The sequence below is a fragment of the Haematobia irritans genome, chromosome 1, assembly GCF_050003625.1.
Source record: "Haematobia irritans isolate KBUSLIRL chromosome 1, ASM5000362v1, whole genome shotgun sequence".
Classification (NCBI taxonomy): Eukaryota; Metazoa; Arthropoda; class Insecta; order Diptera; family Muscidae; genus Haematobia; species Haematobia irritans.
This window is the reverse complement of record NC_134397.1, coordinates 237058370-237082051: the sequence shown is the minus strand read 5'-3', so window position 1 is coordinate 237082051 and position 23682 is coordinate 237058370. Positions and strand designations below refer to the sequence as shown.

General features: G+C 35.1%; 3 protein-coding genes and 1 long non-coding RNA gene across 4 annotated transcripts; 2 read left to right on the top strand and 2 right to left on the bottom strand.

Moving 5' to 3' along the window:
* Positions 1-212: 212 nt before the first annotated feature.
* Positions 213-5253, bottom strand: CycB3 (cyclin B3). The gene is made up of 2 exons (XM_075306801.1): positions 5093-5253; positions 213-5023 (listed from the first exon to the last, which is right to left on the bottom strand). The coding sequence occupies exon 2, from the start codon at positions 4719-4721 to the stop codon at positions 2877-2879; it is 1845 nt and encodes a 614-aa protein (XP_075162916.1). The 5' UTR covers positions 4722-5023; positions 5093-5253; the 3' UTR covers positions 213-2876.
* A 481-nt stretch (positions 5254-5734) lies between these two features.
* LOC142219573 (uncharacterized) lies at positions 5735-6238 on the top strand. Its single transcript, XR_012717638.1, has 2 exons — positions 5735-5967; positions 6025-6238. It is a non-coding gene; the product is annotated as an uncharacterized LOC142219573 (long non-coding RNA).
* Positions 6239-9032: 2794 nt separating this feature from the next.
* On the top strand, positions 9033-17526 carry Vps15 (vacuolar protein sorting 15). The gene is made up of 11 exons (XM_075306737.1): positions 9033-9264; positions 9329-9509; positions 9570-10024; positions 10089-10716; positions 11858-12275; positions 12350-12942; positions 15429-15828; positions 15893-16349; positions 16413-16848; positions 16915-17090; positions 17157-17526. Exons 1-11 carry the CDS (start codon positions 9170-9172, stop codon positions 17389-17391), a joined length of 4074 nt encoding a protein of 1357 aa, XP_075162852.1. The 5' UTR covers positions 9033-9169; the 3' UTR covers positions 17392-17526.
* Positions 17527-21142: 3616 nt separating this feature from the next.
* On the bottom strand, positions 21143-23181 carry P5CDh2 (delta-1-Pyrroline-5-carboxylate dehydrogenase 2). Its single transcript, XM_075306686.1, has one exon. It carries the CDS (start codon positions 22977-22979, stop codon positions 21225-21227), a length of 1755 nt encoding a protein of 584 aa, XP_075162801.1. The 5' UTR covers positions 22980-23181; the 3' UTR covers positions 21143-21224.
* Between the last annotated feature and the right edge of the window lie 501 nt (positions 23182-23682).

Sequence of the window (23682 nt, the reverse complement as noted above, 5' to 3'; positions counted from 1 at the left end):
AAAAAAAAGGATAACAAAAAACGATATATAATAACCAGGGTTTTAAAATAAATAACTTGGAATATAGATAAAGAAGGAATCAATCAATAGAAGAATGAAAATTTAGATCACACCAACAAGCCAATTAAACATTTGCTATAAACAAATGTGGCAGTAGTAGATTATTATTTTGCTTGCATTTTGTAGAAATTTATTAAATAAAAAATGAGTAATAAGGTAATTAGCATTTGTTCGTTGTTGTTGTTGTTTTATCTTTATAGTTATTATTATAATGTAAGTTTGTTGATATAAAATACTAATAAACATAACTTAAAAATTACTAAAATTTTAAATTGATTTATAGTAATAAATGTTAGTTTTTTCGTGTGTTTGTTTTCAATTCAAATTAGAATGGCTAGCAATGAACAACAAAAGAGATTATTTTCAACTTGAGATTTCGAAATGTCTAGTTGTGGTTTTAATCTTAATAAGTCTTAAATCGTTAACTCTTTTTTTAAAATGCTTTTTTTTGCTGATGATGTTTTTTAAGCATTTTAATCATAATTCTATATTGTACCTTGGGTGGGATGGGGGCGTGGTAGTGTGTGGTCTTCTTAATATTTTTGGTTGGGATAATTTACTTTTATTTTGTCAATTTTATATTATTACATTAATTTGTTTGTTTTTAGAAGATAGCAACAATAAAACAAAAGAACTTGCAAAACCAAACATTAGGCAAAAACAAACGTAAATTTTCTTTGAGAGAGAAAATTTCTTTTCTTCTTTTTTTTTAATAAAAAAAAAAATTGTTTAACAAAATAAACAAATTATTTTTCAAAAAAAAATTAAAAAAGAATTTATGAAATATATTATCTAGCAAAGTATTATAGAAGCAATAGTGAAGAGATAGATATTTAAAGAATTTAAGAAGAAAAGTAAGAGGTAAAACTTGCGACATGATTATTATGGATCCAACAAAGACGTAAACATTTTCAAATTTGTTATTGTATAAACATTTCCAAGGAGTATTCTCGACCTTATATTTTATAGAGGTTTAGGTTCGATGTTTCAATGCGAATGAATATATTCCTTTTTTTTAATTATGTAAATAGAATTTCGTGGGAATAATTTCTTGTATTAAATGAATATCTGTATTTTTTCACATTGAAACATGGAAGTTGTAACCATATATAGAAGAAAACTTGTATAAAGAACAATTTCGCATTTCATTCTATGCGAATAAAATTCCTATTATTTGCAGATCTTATGGTGTCAATTGGAAAACCTAAAGAAAAAAATTGTAAAAAAATAAATACACCAATTGATGGTGTAAAAAAAAGAAAAGTTTATGGCAGAACAAAAGGGTTGTTCATTGAATTCGATGGGAACAATAAATTTGAATGCAATTAAAATTTCTCCCATATATGCATTGTACGTAAATTGAGATAAAAGCCTTGAATATAGCTAGCTAGTGAAAGAACTGGCAAAGCTTGATAAACTTCATCATAGCCCTTCTGTGTGCCCTATTTCTTCCAACAATTGGTATTTGTGGCTTATCTTGGCCGGGTACATTGCTGGAAAATCCACAAAAAGGACTACCAATTTGGTTTGTCTTTGTTGAAATATACTGAAAATACGGATTATAATTGAAATCAAAAAAGTCGACTTTTCGACATTTTCAAAGTGTGGAAAATTCGACTTTTCTGATTTTTTTTTATAAAGTGGAATTCGTTAAAAATTGTAATTTAATTTTAAGCTCTGATAAGAAAGTATACCATCAACTGTTGAGAAGAGTGCAGCTAAAATCTTGGGTATTGCTGGGAAACTAGGAGTCGAATTTTGAAATACTTGGACGTCTTTTTCGGATCCTTTAAAACCTGATTTTGGGCAAACATTATTTTAGATCACGAAAACAATTTAAATTTACCTAAAAAAAACAATACAAATATGTTGGCAATAAATCAATTATACGACCTTCGACTTTCGACCATATATGTGAAATTTCATGGTTTTCAAAATCGGTTGAAATCAAGTTTTGCACATTTCAAAAAGACAACTTTGACTTTTACACAATTCTTAGCGCAAATAATTTTAGATAATTCCCGATGTTGTGGTATACGAAACAGGCAGGGACTAGGTTCATTATCAAATTATATTTACAGATTGACTTAGAAGAATTGCAATATTCAAGAAATGAGGCTATCAAAAATATCTGCATAAAATGAGGCAGCTACTGGAATAAGGTAAGTATGATAACATTAACTTTAAGTAATACATGAATGAAGAGCGAAAAACTCCTTTAACTATCCTAGGGAAATTGAAGAAAATCTAAAAGAAAGCTTCTCTGTCAATTAAGCGAATTTATTAATTAATTATACACCCTTGCTTGAAGTAATTGTAAATTATGCCAAGAGACAATTGCTCCTTTCTGGTGAATAATTTGAAGATTAGCACAAGGTGTCACACCGAAGGAATGTCTATCCCTATATTTGCAAGCCTAGATGATTTGCATGCAGAAATAAAAAAACAATATCCTTTAAATTTGTAAATAATCTGCAACATGCTACAGAATCGAATCGGTCCTAGACCTAATTCAACAAACTTGAAATCAAATTATAAAAAACCTCATTTCCTGTTTTTTTTCAAAATACTATAAAATGCTCAAATGTTCATACAAGTTTCCTGTTGATATTGCCTCCTAAATATTGATGTGCCAATGGAAATGTTTAAATTGATTTTCAAAAATTCTATGTAAACTCTTTCTTAACACCTTTGAAAAATGTTTGCGTGTTTTTTTTTCGTGTGTATAACCCAGCAAAGGTCTTTTGTTTTTCTTTTGCTAAACTTGATGATCATCTTCTATGTCTAGTATTAGTACTTACAACTCTAAAAATTATCTATAATTTCATATTCTTTTCTTCACCTCCTCCTCCTCCACTAGCACCACCTTGTGGCTTTGTTTGTTTTTGTGTTTGTTGTTGTTGCTGTTGTTGTTGTTCATTTGTTAAACTTAAATTAAAATCTAATTGCTTCTCAAATAACTTCTCTGTGGTCATCAGTGCAACTTTAGCTACTTCGTGGAATATCTTATGTGAATATTTACTACGTATAGTTTTAATGGTACCCTTTGGTTTGCGATGTAAGCCAGCGTTCAATATGGGCACAATGTCAGCAAAATCCGCTAATTTATAGCCGGTATAGTAGGTGAGTGTCGTTGACCAAGGCTGGGGATCTCCATTTAGGCGCAAAGCCATAAATAGAGCAGCACAGGCCATTTTGGAATCACTAAATGTTATACAATCATAGTCCATCAATGATAATTCTAGAATATAGCGAGCTAAGGTCAATGTTGGCATTGGTACTTTGGCACAGCGGGCATAGCGGCGTAGGAAACGATACGACAATGGGATGCCCAAATCGAATTGTATTACTTTGAGTGTGGCCATTTCCATGTGAATAAGCTCATTATGCTTATAGGCACCATCACATATATAGAGGAAATCCTCAATGAGTGGTGGTGTTCTCTCATCAAACTTGCAAGCTATGAAGAGAGCTGCTGCACCAAGCAATTGTAGTTTGTCTTTGTTTATCACCTCCTTGCATAAAAATTGATCAACAATTTTTACTGCCAAATACAAGGTTTCATGATTGAGTTCAAATGTTTCCTGAACCTCAACCATCCAGTCTACGAGCAAAGAACGCATCCATTTGGAAAGATGTATCTGACGTTCCATGTAATCATCTACTGGGAATTCCGATTCACGTTCTTTCAGATAATTGAATATGTCCATGGCATAATGGGACACTTGGAAGGGATCATTCCAATTGATTTTATCAAAATCCTCTACACCTTCAGGAACTTCATGAACAGGAGATTGTTTTTCAGCATTTTTGGCTTGATCATCAGTCTTGGCTTGGTTTTGTTGTTGCTGTTGCAACAAAATCGAACGCCTTTTGGCCGCTTCGAAATTCCCCGACAAACGTAGAGAATCCGAAGCGGAAATATCCTCCAGAGCGGACATGTACAAGGATTCTTCAGTCTTATTAAATTCATTGGAAATGCGTCTTACTGGCTTGCTGGGCACCTTCTGTTGTTGCTGCTGCATAACAGGCTGCAATGGGGCTGCCGGAATATCATCCTTTACCGCCAATTTCGTTTTCATAGAAGTCAACAGAATTGACTCCTCCTCTTCAAAGATCTTTGAGGTTATGTTGTTTTCTTTTTGGTTTTCCTTGGAGGCAGCCACAGAATCTTTTTGTGCATTACGGCTGGATGCCCTTGTTAATACTTTTATGGCCTGTTGTTGTGATTGCTTTTGCAAAGCGGCTCCTTGAGCCTGTTGTAGGAGAATATTTTGTGTTTCCTTAAATATTTGCATAGTGTTCTCCTGTTGGTGTGCAGCCGAGAATATGCTTTGCACCATTTCCTTCTTTTTGGCCACATTGTGTTTGACATCGTCATCTTGATGTATATTCGTCAATTGATTGTTATTATTTGTATTCAAATTATTCGTGAGGTTTCCCAAAGCTGACCTTTTAATCTTCTCATTTTTGTGTGGGCTGTGCTCCGCTTTACGTTTGGCGCGCGTCTGCATAATGTCCGTGTTATTATTATCCTGGACATTAACTGCATTACGACGGGTTAAGCCTTTGCGAGCCAATGGCATTAGATTTGTTAAAGTTGTGGTGGCCACAGATGATTGTTGCTTGGAAACTGCACGGGTACTCTTTGTGGGCGCCATTTTCAAACTTTTTGTCTGTTTACGGTTTGTGTTCAGCTGCTATTGCTGCTTCTTCTTCCTCTGTTTATTACCCTCTTCGCACACACACGCACACAGAACAACGAATTGTTTTTCTTTTTGCCAAAATGTTCCTTCAGCGTCGTTGTTCCTTTGGTATTTGTTGGCTTGTGGCGGCTTTAATATTATTTTTATATTTCGATCAGAAGTTTTCTGTTTCTTTAATTTTTCTATGGATTATGAAATTGGTTTTCTTTCAAATTTTGTACTATCTTAGTTTCATTTTATTCTCTTGCTTTATATATCTGTAATTTGTTAATGGAGTACATGTCTCAAAATAGTGCTCTCAGTTAAATTACTAACACTTTGCTTACCCAAATTTATGTTAATTTATTTAAATATAGAAACATTCCTTCTTTATGTGTAACACCTGGTGCTTTTCAATTTATATTCTATTTTGTATTTTCCACTCTGCCGCTTTGGCGAAGTAACGGCGATTAACCAAGACAGCCTTTCAAAGAATACAAGCGTTCCCGCACGCTGAATCACTGAAGTTGGTTGCAGTTGAAGCGCAGGGTTACCGTGTCTACAACAAATTTTTCGCAGAGTTGTTTTGTCTCAATTTTGCTTTCGACTATTTACAATTTGCTGCCATGATGCGCCGTTCATAGAGTACTTTTATTTGGACGAATTTTTTGCAATTTCATATAAAACCATAGACCAAGAAAGATATAGACGTCTCAAGTCCATTCACATCGCTGTAGTTTGTCTACACACCTTAGACGACGCTTTTTAGTCTGCAAATCAATGATTGGTCCTAAAGTTGATTTTCTTTATTTCGTTCTTTTGATAAAAGGCAACATTTTTTAAATCACTGCCAGCATTTCAAAGTTCCATTTCATCCTCATCGCTACCACAGACTCGTAAGTGGTACTACAACAATCGCCAACTGTGATGGGGGAAGCGTATCAAAAAGTATGAAATGTACATGAAAGTATTTTGCCATAACTACCCTGCCAGCATTTCAAAGTTCCATTTCAACCTCATCGTTACCACAGACTCGTAAATGTCACTTCAACCATCATGAAAAGGTACATCAAAAAGTACATGCAAGTAATTTGCCATCCCTACTGTTAAAAAAGCCATTTTTTTGTGAAACGCCAAGCGCAACCAGCTTGTTATATTTTAATTAAATAAAAACGAAAATAAAGTTCTGAAAACATAGATTATACGCTTAAAATTGTGAAAGGTATATTGGTGAACAATTTGGTGATTTTCCAAATGGAATAAAGTGATTGTTTTTCAGATATTTTACAGACACGCTGCCTCCATGGAATAAAAACACTGGTTGATAGACGCAGCAACATGTAACTCTCTACTTGTAACTCAACATCATCATTAATGCCAAAAATTATGTTAAATGTAATGTGATAGTGGTATAAATGTTATATTTTTAAGAATTTGTAAATGTTTAATCAAATTAATAAATATCTAAACAAACGTGTTTTACTCGACCACAATGATTCTTTTACAACTATCTTAAAATGCACTTTTTCTGATTGTTTGGAGGGTCCCTTATTGGCGTCGTTCTAAATTGATCTATAAAGGCACCTAATAATTGCAATCATGCGAAACATTTTTGTAGTAACTTGGCGTGGTACAACTTCTCAATAGTGACGGCGCTTTTCCGACGAGTTTTTGATGTCGTATATGATCGTTTTCGACGTAGTGGGGATTCTCAGAAGAGTCCCCAAATTCAAAAAATGTTGGCAGGGTATTCCCTGCCAGCATTTCAAAGTTCCATTTCATCCTCATCGCTACCACACACTCGTAATGCGCTTTACACTCTATCACTTATTCCGGACGGAATGTTGGTGTTTGTAAAGAATCTTACAGTGTGTCGGAGCGATACGAGTTGTCGGCTATTACAGACTATCAGTTATTCCGGACGACAGTGCTCGTGTCGAACATATCCCATCGATCGATAACACATTTACCGATTATTTAGTCGTATCGATCCGACACTCTGTAAGATTCTTTACAAACACCGACATTCCGTCTGGAATAACTAATAGTCTGTAAAGCGCATAACCCTGCCAGCATTTCAAAGTTCCATTTCATCCTCATCGCTAGCACAGACTCGTAAGTGACACTGCAACAATCGCCAACTGTGATAGTATTTTGCCATCACTATTCGCATGAAAGTATTTTGCCATCACTATTGTTACAGGAGCCATTTTATATTTTGTGAAACACCAATCACAACTAGCTTCTTATAATTTATTTAAATAAAAACGATAATGAAGTGCTGAAAACATAGTTATTTCGCTTAAAATTGTGAAAGGTATATTGGTGAACAATTTTTGACTTTCCAAATGGAATAAAGTGATAGTTTTTCAAATATTTTTCCAGACAGGCTGCCTCCATTGGGAATAAAAGCACTGGCTGATAGACGCTACAGCATCCCTGCCAGCATTTCAATGTTCCATTTCATCCTCATCGCTCCCACAGACTCGTAAGTGACACTGCAACAATCGCCAATTGTGATAGTATTTTGCCATCACTATTCGCATGAAAGTATTTTGCCATCACTATTGTTACAAGAGCCATTTTATATTTTGTGAAACACCAAGCGCAACTGGCTTATTATAATTTATTTCAATGAAAACGAAAATAAAGTGCTGAAAACATAGTTATTACGCTAAAAATTGTGAAAAGTAAATTGGTGAACAATTTTTGACTTTCCAAATGGAATAAAGTGATAGTTTTTCAAATATTTTTCCAGACACGCTGCCTCCATTGGGAATAAAAGTACTGGCTGATAGACGCTACAACATTTAACTTACAACTTGTAACTCAACATCAATCTCTTATTAATGCATAAAAATGTGTTAAATGTGATGTGATAGCCGTATAAATGTTATATTTATGAGAATTTATAAATGTTTCATAAAATTAATAAACATCTGAACAATCGTGTTTTACTTGACCACAATGATTCTTTTACAACTATCTTAAAATGCACTTTGTCTGATTTTTTGAAGGGGCTCTTATTGGCGTCCTTCTAAATGTATCCAGAAGGGCTCCTAATAATTGCACTCATGCGATACTTTTTGTAGTAACTTGGCGTGGTACAACTTCTCAATAGTGACGGCGCTTTTCCGAGTAGTTTTGGATATCGTATACGACTGTTTTCGACGTAGTGGGGATTCTCTGAAGCGCCCCCAAATTAAAAAAATGTTGGCAGGGATGTAACTTGCAACTTGAAACTCAACTTCAATCTTTTATTAATGCATAAAAATATGTTAAGTGTGATGTGATAGTCGTATAAATGTTATATTTATGAGAATTTATAAATGTTTAATAAAATTAATAATCATCTAAACAATCGTGTTTTATTTGACCACAATGATTCTTTTACAACTATCTTAAAATGCACTTTCTCTGATTGTTTGAAGGGGTCCTTATTGGCGTCTTTCTAAATGTATCCAGAAGGGCACCTAATAATTGCACTCATACGATGCTTTTTTGTAGTAACTTGTCGTGGTACAACTTCTCAATAGTGACGGCGCTATTCCGAGGAGTTTTGGATATCGTATACGACTGTTTTCGACGTGGTGGTGATTCGCAGAAGTGCCGTCAAATTCAAAACATGTTGCAGGGGAATACTGCTGTTGAAAGCAATGTCTGTTTTTTGTTGAAAATTATATTTTCTCAGAATGAAGTATAAAGTAATCCTTCGAAAAGATGTTAGAAATCGAGGTGAATATAAACATTTCTCCAATGCGTTTATTGTGTTTGTTTTAATTTGCATTTGAAGTTGTATCAATTAAGGCCTGGTTATGTATATAAAAATGTAGCGTAGCCGTAACATAACGACAACGTATGCTTTTTTGGCGATTAGCCAATTTGAAAAAAAAGGACCAACAAACTATCAAGAACAGGCAGAAAGAAGTTTGTTTTTTTACATTTAAAATGAATTTCGGGAAAAATATTAATTTCTCATCGACCATTTTAACCGAAAACAACACAATACTAAATTTTTAATGAAATATATTTTCACGCTTATAGCATTTTTCATCGATGACACGCTTGTTTTTTGATCAGCTGATACGACAACGATACGTAAATTTTTGTTTTTTCGGAATCTTACGGCACACTTACGTTGTGCAAATGTTGGGCAATTCTTTGTATGAGCTGTCTTTACAATCTCTCAAATCTTTGTGTGTTTGCAGTAATTTCCCAGTTCCTATTGGGATATATATGTTTTCCAACACTAGTTTTCTTCTTATCATATTGACCAGCTGTTTTGGTTTAGCAGAAGAAGAAGCAGTTGCAATTGAAAACAATACAATAAACTTCGGAATATTATCTTCGAGTGCAACAATAAATACAGGAAAAAAACCTCGGAATTTTTGTTTCATGACTTTTGAAGTGGCTGCATACAAAAAATGGGAAATCAATTAGTTGGTATAGCTCCATCACAAATATACCCGGTCGAACATTATTTCTCGGGTCAATTTGGTGATATTGTCTTCGACTCCAAGTAAGTATAGACACCAAACGACCCAAATTGTAGGCGTTTTCCAATAAGATTTCTTCCCCGTTAGTATGGGTAGCACTCGCTTTTTTAAGGTGGCCAAAGCAAAGTCAGAAGAAGGCCTTATTGTAGTTAAAGTGTTTGTGATACATGACCCAACACTGCCATTGGAGGATCATAAAGCTCGAGTAGAGTCCATAAAAAAGTCCCTCACAAATGCTGTGAATTGTTTACCTTTTCAAAGAGTCGAGGTAAGGCAATATAACAATTCATTGGAGTAAACTAATTTTCCCATATGTGTATTGTTTCAGATTACCGATAAAGCTGCCTACATAATGCGCGAGTATGTTAAACATAGTCTGTATGATCGCGTCTCCACACGTCCTTTCCTCACAGTTTTGGAAAAGAAATGGATAACATTTCAAATTTTATGTGCTCTTAATCAATGCCACAAACAGAAAATATGTCATGGGGATATTAAACTAGAGAACATATTGATTACATCCTGGAATTGGATATTATTGTCGGATTTTGCTTCTTTTAAACCTACATATTTGCCGGAGGACAACCCAGCAGATTATACCTACTTCTTTGATACAAGTCGCAGACGTACTTGCTACATTGCCCCCGAAAGATTTGTTAAAACCCTATCATCAGAAGATATGGATGGCAATGCTGCAATGTTTCCCACTGATTCGATAATACGATTGGGTCCACATTATTCCGGGAATACATTATTGCCTGCTATGGATATATTCTCAGCAGGGTATGAATCACTTTGATATTCATAGATTTAATAGATGCTATGGTATTTAATTATTTGTTTTTAGATGTGCCTTGTTGGAGCTGTGGACTGAGGGTACAGCCCCTTTTGAACTATCCCAACTATTGGCCTATCGCCGTGGGGAACGTGAGCTCGTGGAAAAACATCTCCAAGGCATTGAAAATGAACGCTTACGTAATTTACTGGCATCTATGATAGATATCAACTCAATAAATCGTAAACGTGCCGAAGAGTATTTGGATCAAGAGAGGGGTCGTTTATTCCCAGACTATTTCTATTCGTTCCTACAATCGTATTTGCAAATGTTTTCCTCTTCGCCCATTATGTCGCCAGATGATAAAATCATACGTCTGCATACAGATATAAATCATTGCATTAAGGTCTTAACATCTGGTCATTGTTCAGATTTAACACCTGAGTCTGATGAAATGGACGAAAAGCATAATATTGCTAAGGAGTTGGAAGATATCGAAGGCCAAGAAAAGAAAGACCCAGAATCATGTGCAAATATTGCTCCAGATCAAGATGGTCTCATACTAATTATTACCGTGGTCACATCATGCATCAGGGGATTAAAACATTCGAATACGAAAATATGTTCACTGGAAATATTGCAGAAACTGTCAAAGTATACAACATCGGAGACCATTTTGGACCGCATATTGCCATACATAGTATGTATATGTATTGTGTTTTTAAAAATCCGAATTTTCTGTGGAAAATTCGAATTTATATTTCTATACAAAGTTTCCTTGAATTTTATTTCTATACAAAATTCCGTCGACATTTTATTTGTACGGAAAATATCAAACATTTTATTTCTATAGAAAATTTTGTTGAAATTTTATTTCTATAGAAAATTTCGTCGAATTTTTTTTCTGTAGAAAATTTCATCTAGATTTTATTTCTATAGAAAATTTCGAAATTTTATTTTATTTTGTCAAATTTGGCTTTCTGTAGAAAATTTCGTCGAAATTTTATTTCTATTGAAAATTCCGTTGAAATTTGATTTCCATAGAAAATTTCGTCTAAATTTGATTTTTATAAAAAAATTCGTCAAAATTTTATTTCTATAGAAAATTTCGTCAAAATTTTATTTCTATAGAAAATTTCTTCGAAATTGTAGTTCTATAGAAAATTTCGTCGAAATTTTATTTCTATAGAAAATTTCGTCGAAATTTTATTTCTATAGAAAATTTCGTCGAAATTTTATTTCCATAGAAAATTTCGTCGAAATTTTATTTCTATAGAAAATTTCGTCCAAATTTTATTTCTATAGAAAATGTCTTCGAAATTGTAGTTCTATAGAAACTTTCGTCGAAATTTTATTTCTATAGAAAATTTCGTCGAAATTTTATTTCTATAGAAAATTTTGTCGAAATTTTATTTCCATAGAAAATTTCGTCAAAATTTTATTTCTATAGAAAATTTCGTCGAAATTTTATTTCTATAGACAATTTCGTTGATATTTTATTTCCATAGAAAATTTCGTCGAAATTTTATTTCTATAGAAAGTTTCGTCGAAATTTTATTTCTATAGAAAATTTTGTCAAAATTTTATTTCTATAGATAATTTTGTCGAAATTTTATTTCTATAGAAAATTTTGTCGAAATTTTATTTCTATAGAAAATTTCATCGAAATTTCATTCCTATAGAAAATTTTGTTGAAATTTTATTTCGAAAGAAAATTTCGTCAAAATTGTATTCTATAGCAAATTTCGTTGAATTTTTCATTTCGTCGAAAGTTGAATCCTTAACTGAAAAAAAAAAAATTAAAAAAGAAATTTTGTCTATTAATTTCCCTCTTTTTGCAGATTCATTTAGCCCAAAATTCCTCTGCAAAAGTTCAAGTACAAGCCATTGAAACATTAACGGCTTGTCTCAGTATGGTTAAGGACATTCCACGAAGTGATGCTAATGTGTTTCCCGAATACATTCTGCAATCTATAACCCAATTGGCTAACTGCGATCAAAGTGCTGTTATTGTGAGAGTAGCCTTTGCTAGAAATATAGCGAAATTGGCCAAAATCGCCATATATTTCCTTGAAGAAACACAACGCAATTCACCGAATGATATGCCCACACGACGCTATGAAGCTGAGTTAAATGCTCTTCATGAAATCATACGTCTAACGGTATTGAGTTTATTAACCGATCCCAAAGCGGTAGTAAAACAAACATTAATGGAATCGAATATATGCGATTTATGTGCATTCTTTGGCAAAGAGAAAGGTAGTCCACATGAAATTTCTTGATTGTATTATAAAATTTATCATTAACTTATTTCTTTTCTTTATTTCCTATAGCAAATGATGTTATTTTATCACACATCATGACTTTTCTTAATGATGAGGATAAAAATTTGCGTGGTTCATTCTATGACAATATAGCAGGTGTTGCTGGCTATGTGGGTTGGCAAGTATCGGATATACTGGTCCCACTGTTGCAACAAGGTTTCACAGACCGTGAAGAATTTGTTATAGCCAAGGCGATACGTGCCGTTACCATACTCATCGAATTGGGACATATTAAGAAACCTACAGTTACAGATATAGTACAAGAAACCGCCTGTTATCTGTGTCATCCCAATTTATGGATAAGACATGAAATTTGCGGTATGATAGCGACAACAGGTCGAAGTCTTTCGGCCATAGATGTGCAATGCAAAATCATGCCGGCTATACAGAAATTTCTCAAATCACCCATAATACAAGTGGAAAAGCCAGATATATTGTTGGATTGTATTTTGCCTCCAATACCAAGACAGGTTTATGACATCGTCATACGTTATGCTGATGTTCACATGTTTATACATGCCCTAGAAGAGAGGGCTAAAATACGTAATGCCACTAAACCGGGATTAACACCACAATATGGAGATTTGGGAAATTTGGGGGGTGTAAGTATATTTTTGGTAAACGGTTTCTTATATACAATAGTGGAAAGAGATTGGAAAATAGTTTGAGGTGTACTAGCAGCGAATAGAGTGTACTAGCCGCGAATAGAGATTGTAAGGACTATTGTCAGTGAAGTTTTCTTTCATAAAATTCTTTGAGAAGTCGATTTTATCGTAAGTCGACTTTGTACAAATCTTTTTCAACACGACGTCTTCTCTCGACGGTTTTCCATTTTTTGCATGTTCCCAAATCTGGAATAGTCGATTTCCCAAATTTGTTTTTTTCTTTATTTCATTCCACTTGGGAACTTAGAACCTTTACAAGAAAATTTCATTCTATTATATTGTGAAAAATAATTTTTACTTCCCATGACTTATTCAACCTCTTCTGTTCCATAGAGACAGATCTTCGCCACGTATTTCCAGGTCGTCCTGGGCGTTTGGTTCCTTGGGGATTCCAATCCAGAACAGTTTTTGAAATGCAGCTGGGACATTTGCGTAGAGTATGTCCTATCCGCTTCCATTTCCTTCTGGTTATCTGCCTTTTTATAGGTTCTTCGTTTGTTCTATTCCATAATTTCGAATTTGAAATTTTCCTTGGCCAAAAGATGCCGCTATTGGTACGTAGGCATTTTTTTTACGAAGGCTTGTAATTTTTCGTCGCTGTGGTTGATGAGAGCTAGGATTTAAGGCAAGCATTGAAAATACGCTGTTTCGTTTCGTGTGGGGAACATCATGAGAGACAATACATGGGTAAGAAAAACGACATCTGCGGAAAACAACCTTAGGTCTGATAGCTTAATCATGTGGGAAAATTTAGAATCTAATAAACGGACCAATAATAATCAAGACAATGACGAAAGTTTTATAGAACTCTGCCAGGCAACACAACTTATCGGTGGTTCTCTATTCCCAACCCGAAAAGGATTCAAAAATACACATGGACATCGCCAGATAGCAACACACATAGTCAAATCAGCCACATATGCGTACTAAGAAAATGGAGAAACTCCCTAATCGATGTGTGCAACAAACGAAACACCGATATTGATAGAACGACCACTAGCTTGTAGTCAACAATCAAAATCAAGCTGAGATGATCTCGCGCTAAGAATCCGAATTTTTAAATTGTCAGCATAAAATGAGCTGCATCACATTCCCCATTCAAATTGTAGTCGGATCTTTGATTAAAAAAAATCGATTAGTCGATTTTGGTACATAACGAAAGTCGACTATACTGATCTTCCGATTTCATTTCTTGGGCTTCTATACACAGAAATTTGTATCCGATTATCCAAAAATAGCTGCGCCAAATATGGTGTGTATCGGTCTATGTATTGGTATAGCCCCCGCAATTTTTAGCTGATTTGCCGGAATTTGAAAATCTTGAGGTATTTTAAATGTGTCAAATATGGTATATTTTAGTATAACCCCCATATAGACCCATCGCTCGATTTGATTTTTTGGGCGCCTATACACTCCAATTTTTATCTGATTTGACAGGAATTAAAAAAAATCTAGAGGTATTTTCAGTTCACAAATAGATGTGCCGAATAGGGTGTGTATCAGAGAACGGCTGCGATCTACTGACCAATCAACCGACCAGTGTATTTAGTAAACACCAACATTTGCAATCTTAAAACACCAATTGGTAAAAAAAAATCAACTACTAATATCCAGTGCAACGGACGACTGTCGGTTTTTGTTAGTATGAGTCTTGGTCTCTCGTGTTTTTATTCTCGCATTTGCATCAATGTAAAAGATCACATGGTCTTACTCACTGCCACCCACATTTTGTGGGTAACATTGCAATGCGAAAAAAGCCACCGGTTGCAGTTCTCTGGTGTGTATCTAGTTTTGGTTTACCCCCATGTAGACCAATATAACGATTTGACTTTTTGGGCATCTAGAAACCCTAATACTTTCCGATTTTGCTGAAATTGGAAATCTAGAGGTATTATATGTTAAAAAAGACCTCTGCCGAATTTGGTTTATATCGGAAAGGGTTTTATGTAATTGTCATATACACCGGTCTACCAATATAACTTCTATAGAAGGCGCTCTGATCATCCAATCTGGTCGAACCTAGAAGGAAGGAAATCTATAGCATTTAGATTTTAAAACAGATTTTCTTGCACGTTTAGACGAGATGTTGAAAATTCATAAAAAAAAAAAATCCAACAAAATTTTTTATAAATCTAGAATGTGATGTAGTCCCCATCTAGAAATTATCGTCGGGATGGGTACCGTTTGATTAGTACATTTGAATTATATTTGATTAATGGTGGTGGGTAGTTAAGGTTCAGCCTTAGATGTCTCAGATTTTAAGGCCTAGGACTAATTTATGTTGAAGCAATTTTATTTAGGTATGTTTATAGAAAGATGGTTTACAGCTCAAATTAAAATTAGTGCAGACTTCGTCATCTTACTCCGAGTAAAAATTTATATAAAACAGGCAACAATAATACACTTCATTGATTTCTATTTAGCTTTTCCGACGTTTAACCTCCGATGGCCTAACAGAACAAGTCGAAAAACAATTATTGGCTATGAAAAATTTTCTGGTAAAATTAAAATATAAATCTCAACAAGATGCTGATGAACCTACGGTATCGAGTAATGGTCGTATTACTTTGAGGCGTAAATTTATTGTTTGTCACGAATTTCCCTTGGGCGATCGTCATACAAATACTAAAATAAATTTGGAACCTAGAGGAAATGATGGCATCACACCCACATCTCCCATATCGGATGCTGGGATATCACCGGGAGGTAATATGTCTGGTTCGCCTGCATCAGGGGTAATTGTTTTGGGTACACAGCAAACAACAGTTAGTGCAGCAACTTCATTGGGCGAGTATACTATGCCCGAAAGGAATTATTGGCAAGGTAAGATTTGAAAAAAAAAACAATAAATTACAAATAATACTCCCTTCTATTTCATGCAATACAGAACGCTCTTCGGAATGTCGTAAAGATTTGGAAAATCTACGCAGCAAAATGAAAAGCCAATATAGTGTATTAGCTCTTTCGCAGCGTAGTCATATTGATAAATTAAATTCTCCCTATCCCCATGGTTGGCGTTTGAGTGGAACCATGGTAGCCCATTTGCATGAACATTCCGAATCTGTTATCAAGCTAACCCCATTGAAACCGAATGGTCCTCTATTTGCTAGTGGAAGTATTGATGGTACGGTTCGTTTGTGGGATGCCAACAAATTGAGTGTACACAATGGTATTAACAAATCACGGCAAGTGTATACGGCGAACACACCCATATACTCGCTGGCAGCATGTGACAATGGACAATCTTTAGCCGTAGGTGGAAAGGATGGAAGTTTACTAATAATGAGAATCGATAGAAATTCCTCAAAGATGACATTGCAACAAGCTTTACATTTGGATCAAAAGTAAATCAAAAAGCAAACATCTATTAAATTTTCAAGATTTGTGAATTTTTTTTCCATTTACAGTGAAAATGAAGGGCCAGTGGTGGATATGCATTCCTATGAGCAGTGTGCACAAAGTGTTATAATTTATGCCACACTTTATGGTGGCATTGTTGCTTGGGATACACGTATGCAAAACAGTGCTTGGCGCTTGCAAAATGAACTTCGTCATGGTGTGATAACCACTATATGTGCTGATCCCACTGGTTCATGGTTGGTTACCGGAACAAGTGGTGGTAAACATATTTGCTGGGATTTAAGATTTCGTTTGCCCATAAATGAAATAAAACATCCAGCCGATTCTTGGATACGTAAAGTGGCCTGTCATCCCACAGAGCCATCATTTTTGATTTCAGCATCACAATCGAATAATGAAGTCTCATTGTGGAATATTGAAACTGGACATCGTCATACAGTTCTTTGGGCAAGTTCGGCACCTGCAATGTCCTATACGAGTATGGTAAGAGGAAAAACACTTCCCTCTATAGGAATTCAGAGAAATATTTAACTCTTTGGGGTTTTTTAGAATGATCCAGCTACAACTTGCGGTCTTCTAAGTGGTATTGTAGAAAATTCACCTTTCATTATAACCGGTAGTTCTGATCAAAGACTGAGATATTGGGATTTGGGTCAACCTAAAAATTCATCAATGATTGTTCCCTCAGCCAAAGATAATCTCAATCTTATCTCCTTCAATTATAAGTAGGTGTTATTGAAATCATTTATCACCTGTGTTTTTTTATCATAATTTTTTTTTTTTTTAATCAGCAACCGTTTAATAGAGGGTAGTCAAGCTATAGAGGAGCATATCATTCCTTTGGGCAATGCGGCCGATATGAATTCTTTAAGAGCTTCTACAGAAGAAAATCCAAGATCTGGTCCGGAAATGCCTTCAGCAAGTCATCATGATGCTATAACGGATCTACTTATGTGCAAAAATGATAAAGATCAAATATATGTGGCTTCAGCATCGCGTGATGGTGTCATTAAATTATGGAAATAGATAATTGTGGAGTCCATTATGTTTATCCTATATTTAGTATCTTTTACTGTGATTATTTGTTAAGCATACCCTCGTGTTTATTTAGCCACCTCATATGTTCTTAAATAAATGGTGTCCATATATTTATGATGGGAATTTTTTTACTTCTTCAGTCCGAAAATAATAACGCCATTATGGATACCTTAGACCTGTCAGAATGCTGGCCTTGGAACTGCGTCAGAGTGTCTCCGCATTATACACCTGGATCACCTTTATATGGAGACCAAGATCATCCCCGTGCCTAACCATCCAAATCACCAATATTGTGCATAGACAACCACCAGGAATGTTAGGGTTAATCTTCACCTTCTAGAGCGCGAGATCCAGCGTTACAAAAGAGGGCACTATGGCAGGTATGAACTGGACTCACGTAGCTGAAACGGCGAGAAGCAACAAATTTAATTCTGTTCTCGGCGGCCGACCATTTCGAGCACTTCTCAGTATTAGTCGCTGTCACGATTGCACAGGTCATCTCTGCTACCGAAATTCGAGATGACGCTTATGGTATTCTAAAACGTACATGCACCTCAACCCGAGTTGCATAAAGTGCTTTAGCTTGTATTCTCTGATTCAAGGATCAGCATGCTTATTTCGACGCAAATCAACACCCTTTGTGGATATGTTTAAAAATTAGGTCTCAGCTAGGCCAATTGACCAGCGGATATAAAGCTAGATTCTGTTTCGTTGTTGATGTCCTGGAACTTCCTCTCAAGTGTTCTAATTGGATTTTTTCTGATTAATAATAGTCAGAAGGTCTGTCATCATTGAAAATTAAGGGGAAGAGGACCGAACACTATGAAATGCTGTGTTTGCAGGTTACGTCATATATCAAATCAGGGGACGCTGATGAATAATTCACAGCCCTGAGGAGTACTGTCATCTAAGAGTTAGGAATTGAAGTGCCGAGCGCTGGTCGTTTCTAACGACTTGTCTTTTAGTTTAATCTATGGGGAGCAGTTCTTTGGCAACTCAGCTCTCTGGCTAATGGACATCACAAAAACACAACAGGTAAGTATCACAATAGACAACAATTTCAAAGATTTTCACGTGTCTTGGTTGCAGGAATGCCGGCTTTTCTAGTAATGATGTGGCCTATCCCTCCCCAAACCATGGTTTCCCCATGCCCAACACATCCGTAAGACTTCAAATACGTCTCACCCGTTTCATACATCGTTTTTACTGCTGTTCTCCTAGGTAACGACCGAAGAGGAGAAAATGCGACGCTAGAATATTATTGTCACTGCAGGCGGTATTCACTTTAGCCACGGACTCGAGTCTGTTGCTGTTACAGCTTCTGGAACTGACACAACAATTATCTGGGCGATATTCTACGGGGTTAATATTGTTTTTCGGAAGAATTCGAATTGTCGTATAATCTATCGAACCACTGTTGTACTCCGGCGACATTAGGCCTGTGCACCTACGTTAAGCACTAACATGGTACGTGAGAATGTTCCCCAATGTAGACCACTTAACACTATGGCCGGCGAAGTGGACCCATCGGGACAATCCAGAACAGTAGATCCGCTGCCACTGGATTGTAAATGCTTGTAGAAGCAGAAGTGATAATTTCATAATGACTTCGCTCCGTTGCAAACGCTGCCGGTTAAGCACTGGTAAGGGGGAATGTTTCCCGAGTTACAAGTGAAAAATGTAGACCACTTAACAAACAATGCCTGGCGAAGTGGTCTGGTCAATCTAGAACAAAAGATCCGCTGGATTATAAATGTTGGGAGAAGCTGAAGGGATAAGTTCATAACGGTTCCATGGGAACCGGCTGCACTTGCAATTTTCCCTCAACGGATTTAAATTAGTTCAGTTTCGCCACTATTCTCCGCTAGAGGTGCTGGTGTTATAATTATTTACAGTTATTTTGTTGGTGTTATTAAAGCTAAAGATCTCTTTTTATACACACCACCATAGAATGGTGACGGGGGTATAATAAGTATAAACGGAATGACAGTTCGTCTCTCTGTCTGTTGTAATCACGCTACAGTCTTCAATAATGAAGCAATCGTGCTGAAATTTTGCACAAACTCTTCTTTTGTCTGCAGGCAGGTCAAGTTCGAAGATGAGCTATATCCAGGTTTTGATATAGTCCCCATATAAACCGACCTCCCGATTTGGGGCCTTGGGCATATAGAAACCGTAGTTTTTATCCAATTTGTCTGAAATTGGAAGTCTAGAAGTAGAAAGTAGAAGAATCTAGAAGAAGAAGAAAATGGCGAGTATCAGTCCATGTTTTGATATAGCTCCCATATAGACCGATCACCCGATTTTACTTCTTGGGTTTGTAGAAACCGTAGTTTTTATGCAATTCGCCTGAAATTGGAAATCTTGAGGTATTTTAGGACCATAAAGAGCTGTGCCAAAATCGATGAGTATCGGTCCATGTTTTGGTATAGCACCCATATAGACCGATCTCCCGATTTTACTTCTTGAGCTTCTAGAAACTGTATTTACTATCAGAATTGGCTAAAAGTGGAAATCTAGAGGTATTTTAAGACCATAAAGAGGTGTGCCGAAAATGATGAGTATCGGTCCATGTTTTGGTATCGCCCCCATATAGACCGATCTCCCTATTTGACTTCTTGGGTTTATAAAAATCGTAGTATTTTTTCCAATTTGCCTCAAATTGAAAAATCAAGAGGTATTTTAGGACCATAAAAAGGTGTGCCGAAAATGGTGAATATAGGTCCATGTTTTGATATAGCCACCATATAGACCGATCTCTAGATTTTACTTCTTGGGCTTAGAGAAACCGTAGCTTTTATCCAATTTGCCTAAAATTGGAAATCTAGAGGTATTATAGGACCATAAAGAGGCGCTTGTTTATTTATAAAATATTTGATTATATTAATTTTTATTCTATAGAATAGAATTTATTTTTATTTTACGCAATCTTCCCTAATACCCATATACGGATAATAGATTTCGTTTTGTGGCACAAAACTTTCCTTAACGACCATAGGTGAAGCCCAGCGCAACAAATAGAAAGGACTGTAGTCCCCATATAAACCGACCACCCGATTTGGGGCCTTGGGCATATAGAAACCGTAGTTTTTATCCAATTTGTCTGAAATTGGAAGTCTAGAAGTAGAAAGTAGAAGAATCTAGAAGAAGAAAATGGCGAGTATCAGTCCATGTTTTGATAAAGCTCCCATATAGACCGATCACCCGATTTTACTTCTTGGGTTTCTAGAAACCGTAGTTTTTATGCAATTCGCCTGAAATTGGAAATCTTGAGGTATTTTAGGACCATAAAGAGCTGTGCCAAAATCGATGAGTATCGGTCCATGTTTTGGTATAGCACCCATATAGACCGATCTCCCGATTTTACTTCTTGAGCTTCTAGAAACTGTATTTACTATCAGAATTGGCTAAAAGTGGAAATCTAGAGGTATTTTAAGACCATAAAGAGGTGTGCCGAAAATGATGAGTATCGGTCCATGTTTTGGTATCGCCCCCATATAGACCGATCTCCCTATTTGACTTCTTGGGTTTATAAAAATCGTAGTATTTTTTTCCAATTTGCCTCAAATTGAAAAATCAAGAGGTATTTTAGGACCATAAAAAGGTGTGCCGAAAATGGTGAATATAGGTCCATGTTTTGATATAGCCACCATATAGACCGATCTCTAGATTTTACTTCTTGGGCTTAGAGAAACCGTAGCTTTTATCCAATTTGCCTAAAATTGGAAATCTAGAGGTATTATAGGACCATAAAGAGGCGCTTGTTTATTTATAAAATATTTGATTATATTAATTTTTATTCTATAGAATAGAATTTATTTTTATTTTACGCAATCTTCCCTAATACCCATATACGGATAATAGATTTCGTTTTGTGGCACAAAACTTTCCTTAACGACCATAGGTGAAGCCCAGCGCAACAAATAGAAAGGACTGCCAGGTTTGTCATTAGTTCCCGATAGTTTACCACCGCCGAAGGGTTGTTGACCTACCACAGCCCCAGTGGATTTGTCATTAATGTACAAATTACCAGCTGTGTTACGTAGTTTCATCAAAGCCTCCTTTAAAAAATTCTCATCTTGGGCAAATATTGCACCCGTTAGGGCATATTTGGTTGTACTTGCTATCAAATCCATGACCTGCACTATATCTTTATCTTTGTACACATACACCGATAGAAGTGGACCGAATATTTCTTCTTTAAAAAGAATATCATGAGGATCACGACACTCAACAATTGTGGGTTCGATAAAATAACCACGTAAATTGGAACAGCGACCACCAACTAAAACATCACATTGGGGATTAGTTTTTGCCAAATCCAAATATTTGGCAATACGCAAGAAGGCTTTATCATTTATAACGGCTCCCAGAAATGTTTGACGATCACAAACATCGCCCATTAGTAGGTTTGCGGTTTCTTCACAAAGAGAATTCTTAATGGTAGACTGCCACAGGCTCTCAGGTACGTAAAGTCTTGAACAAGCCGAACATTTTTGACCTCCATATTCAAAGGCACTGCGTATTGTAGTGGCCACTACGGTATTAACATTAGCCGATGGATGTACAAAATGATAATTTTTCCCACCACATTCACCACTCAAACGAGGAAAGGCTTTATAGTAAGACAAATTCTTGGCCACCAGTTTCCAAAGTGTTTGGAATGTAGCCACAGATCCAGTGAAATTAATTCCACCCAAATTTGTAGAATATGTTATAGTATTACCAAAAATTTCACCTTCTGCAGGGATAAAATTTACCACTCCATCTGGTAAGCCTGCCTCGCGCATGATTTTGAAAATTAACCAACTTGATAATATGGCAGAATCGGAGGGCTTCCACAATACACAATTGCCCATTAAAGCGGGTGTATATGCTAAATTACCACCTATGGCAGTGAAATTGAAAGGACTTATAGCAGCCACAAAACCATCTAAACCTCTCCAGAGAAAATGATTCCTTGAGATTGTCGTATCAATATTAAGGGGTTGATATTTGAGAAGGTCATTTAAAAAAGTGCAATTTAGTCTAGTAAAATCGATTAGTTCTGCTGCTGCATCAATTTCTGCTTGATAAATTGTCTTCGATTGTCCCAACATAGTGGCTGCAACTAGTTGTGCTCGATATTTGGTGGACATAAGATCGGCTGCCTTTTGCCAGATTTCTATACGAGATTTTACATCTATTCGATCCCATTTATTTTTGGTTTCGATAGCTGTACGTATGGCCTTATTGATTATTGTCTCATCAGCAAGATAATATTTGGCAATAATTTGATGGTGTCTATGTGGTATAATTTGGGAACGTTCATATGCTGTTTTTATTTCCCTGCCGCCTATAACAATGGGTATATCTTGTACATTTGATTGAAATGCCTCCAGAGTTTCTCGCAATTTAGCAAATTCTTCGGATCCTTGGTGGTATTGTAAAATGGGTTCATTTTTCACGGTCAAATCATTATTGAATTGAGGAACATCGACAACAGATTTGGCTTTCCATTTAGTGCTATTAGTTTTTGTTTTTGCAATTGAAGAAGAAAATTTCCGAAAGAAATTAAATCTTTGTCCAAATGTCATTTTCTTATGTTTGGCTGAACAGATCCTAAGATTGCTTAAAGTCGTATGATGTCAAAAATTCTCGGTCAATTTGGTTTCCAAAAAGAACTTATTTTGATACACTTTTAGAAAACTGTCTTCGATGAAGTTTGAATATTTTCCGAGCGCTAATTAATATAGAACGACAAGTGCGATGTATTTATTTATTTCATATATATTTTATAATGAGAAAAACGTTAGAATAAAAAGAAAATTAAAAAGTTATAAAAGTATAGAAATAAAATTTTGACAAAATTTTCTATAGAATTTAAATTTTGATAAAAATTTCCATAGAAATAAATTTTTGACAAAATTTTGCATACACACAAAAAATTTTCACGGAAATTTTTCCAATTAAAATTTTAATTGAGTTTTAAAAAATATTCAATTAAAAATTTAATTGATTCAACAAATTTTTTAATTGAAACAAAAATCAATCACAAAAATAATAGTATCAATTAATTTTTTAATTGGATCAATTAACTTTTTAATTGACCTTCAATTAATTTTTTAATTGATACTATCATTTCTGTGATTGAAGACATTTCAATTAGAAATTAATTGGATCAATTAATTTCGTGATTGAATCAGAAAAAAAATTTTGTGTGTAGAATAAAATTTTGATAAAAGTTTTATTAGAAATAAAATTGTAATAAAAATTTCATTAGAAATAAAATTTTGAGAA

Coding starts and splice junctions, on each gene's coding strand:
- CycB3 (XM_075306801.1), bottom strand. CDS start 4,721: ATGGCGCCCACAAAGAGTACCCGTGCAGTTTCCAAGCAACAATCATCT.
- Vps15 (XM_075306737.1), top strand. CDS start 9,170: ATGGGAAATCAATTAGTTGGTATAGCTCCATCACAAATATACCCGGTC. Junction 9,510..9,569: donor TACCTTTTCAAAGAGTCGAG/GTAAGGCAATAT, acceptor GTATTGTTTCAG/ATTACCGATAAAGCTGCCTA. Junction 12,943..15,428: donor ATTTGGGAAATTTGGGGGGT/GTAAGTATATTT, acceptor ATTTCTATTTAG/CTTTTCCGACGTTTAACCTC.
- P5CDh2 (XM_075306686.1), bottom strand. CDS start 22,979: ATGACATTTGGACAAAGATTTAATTTCTTTCGGAAATTTTCTTCTTCA.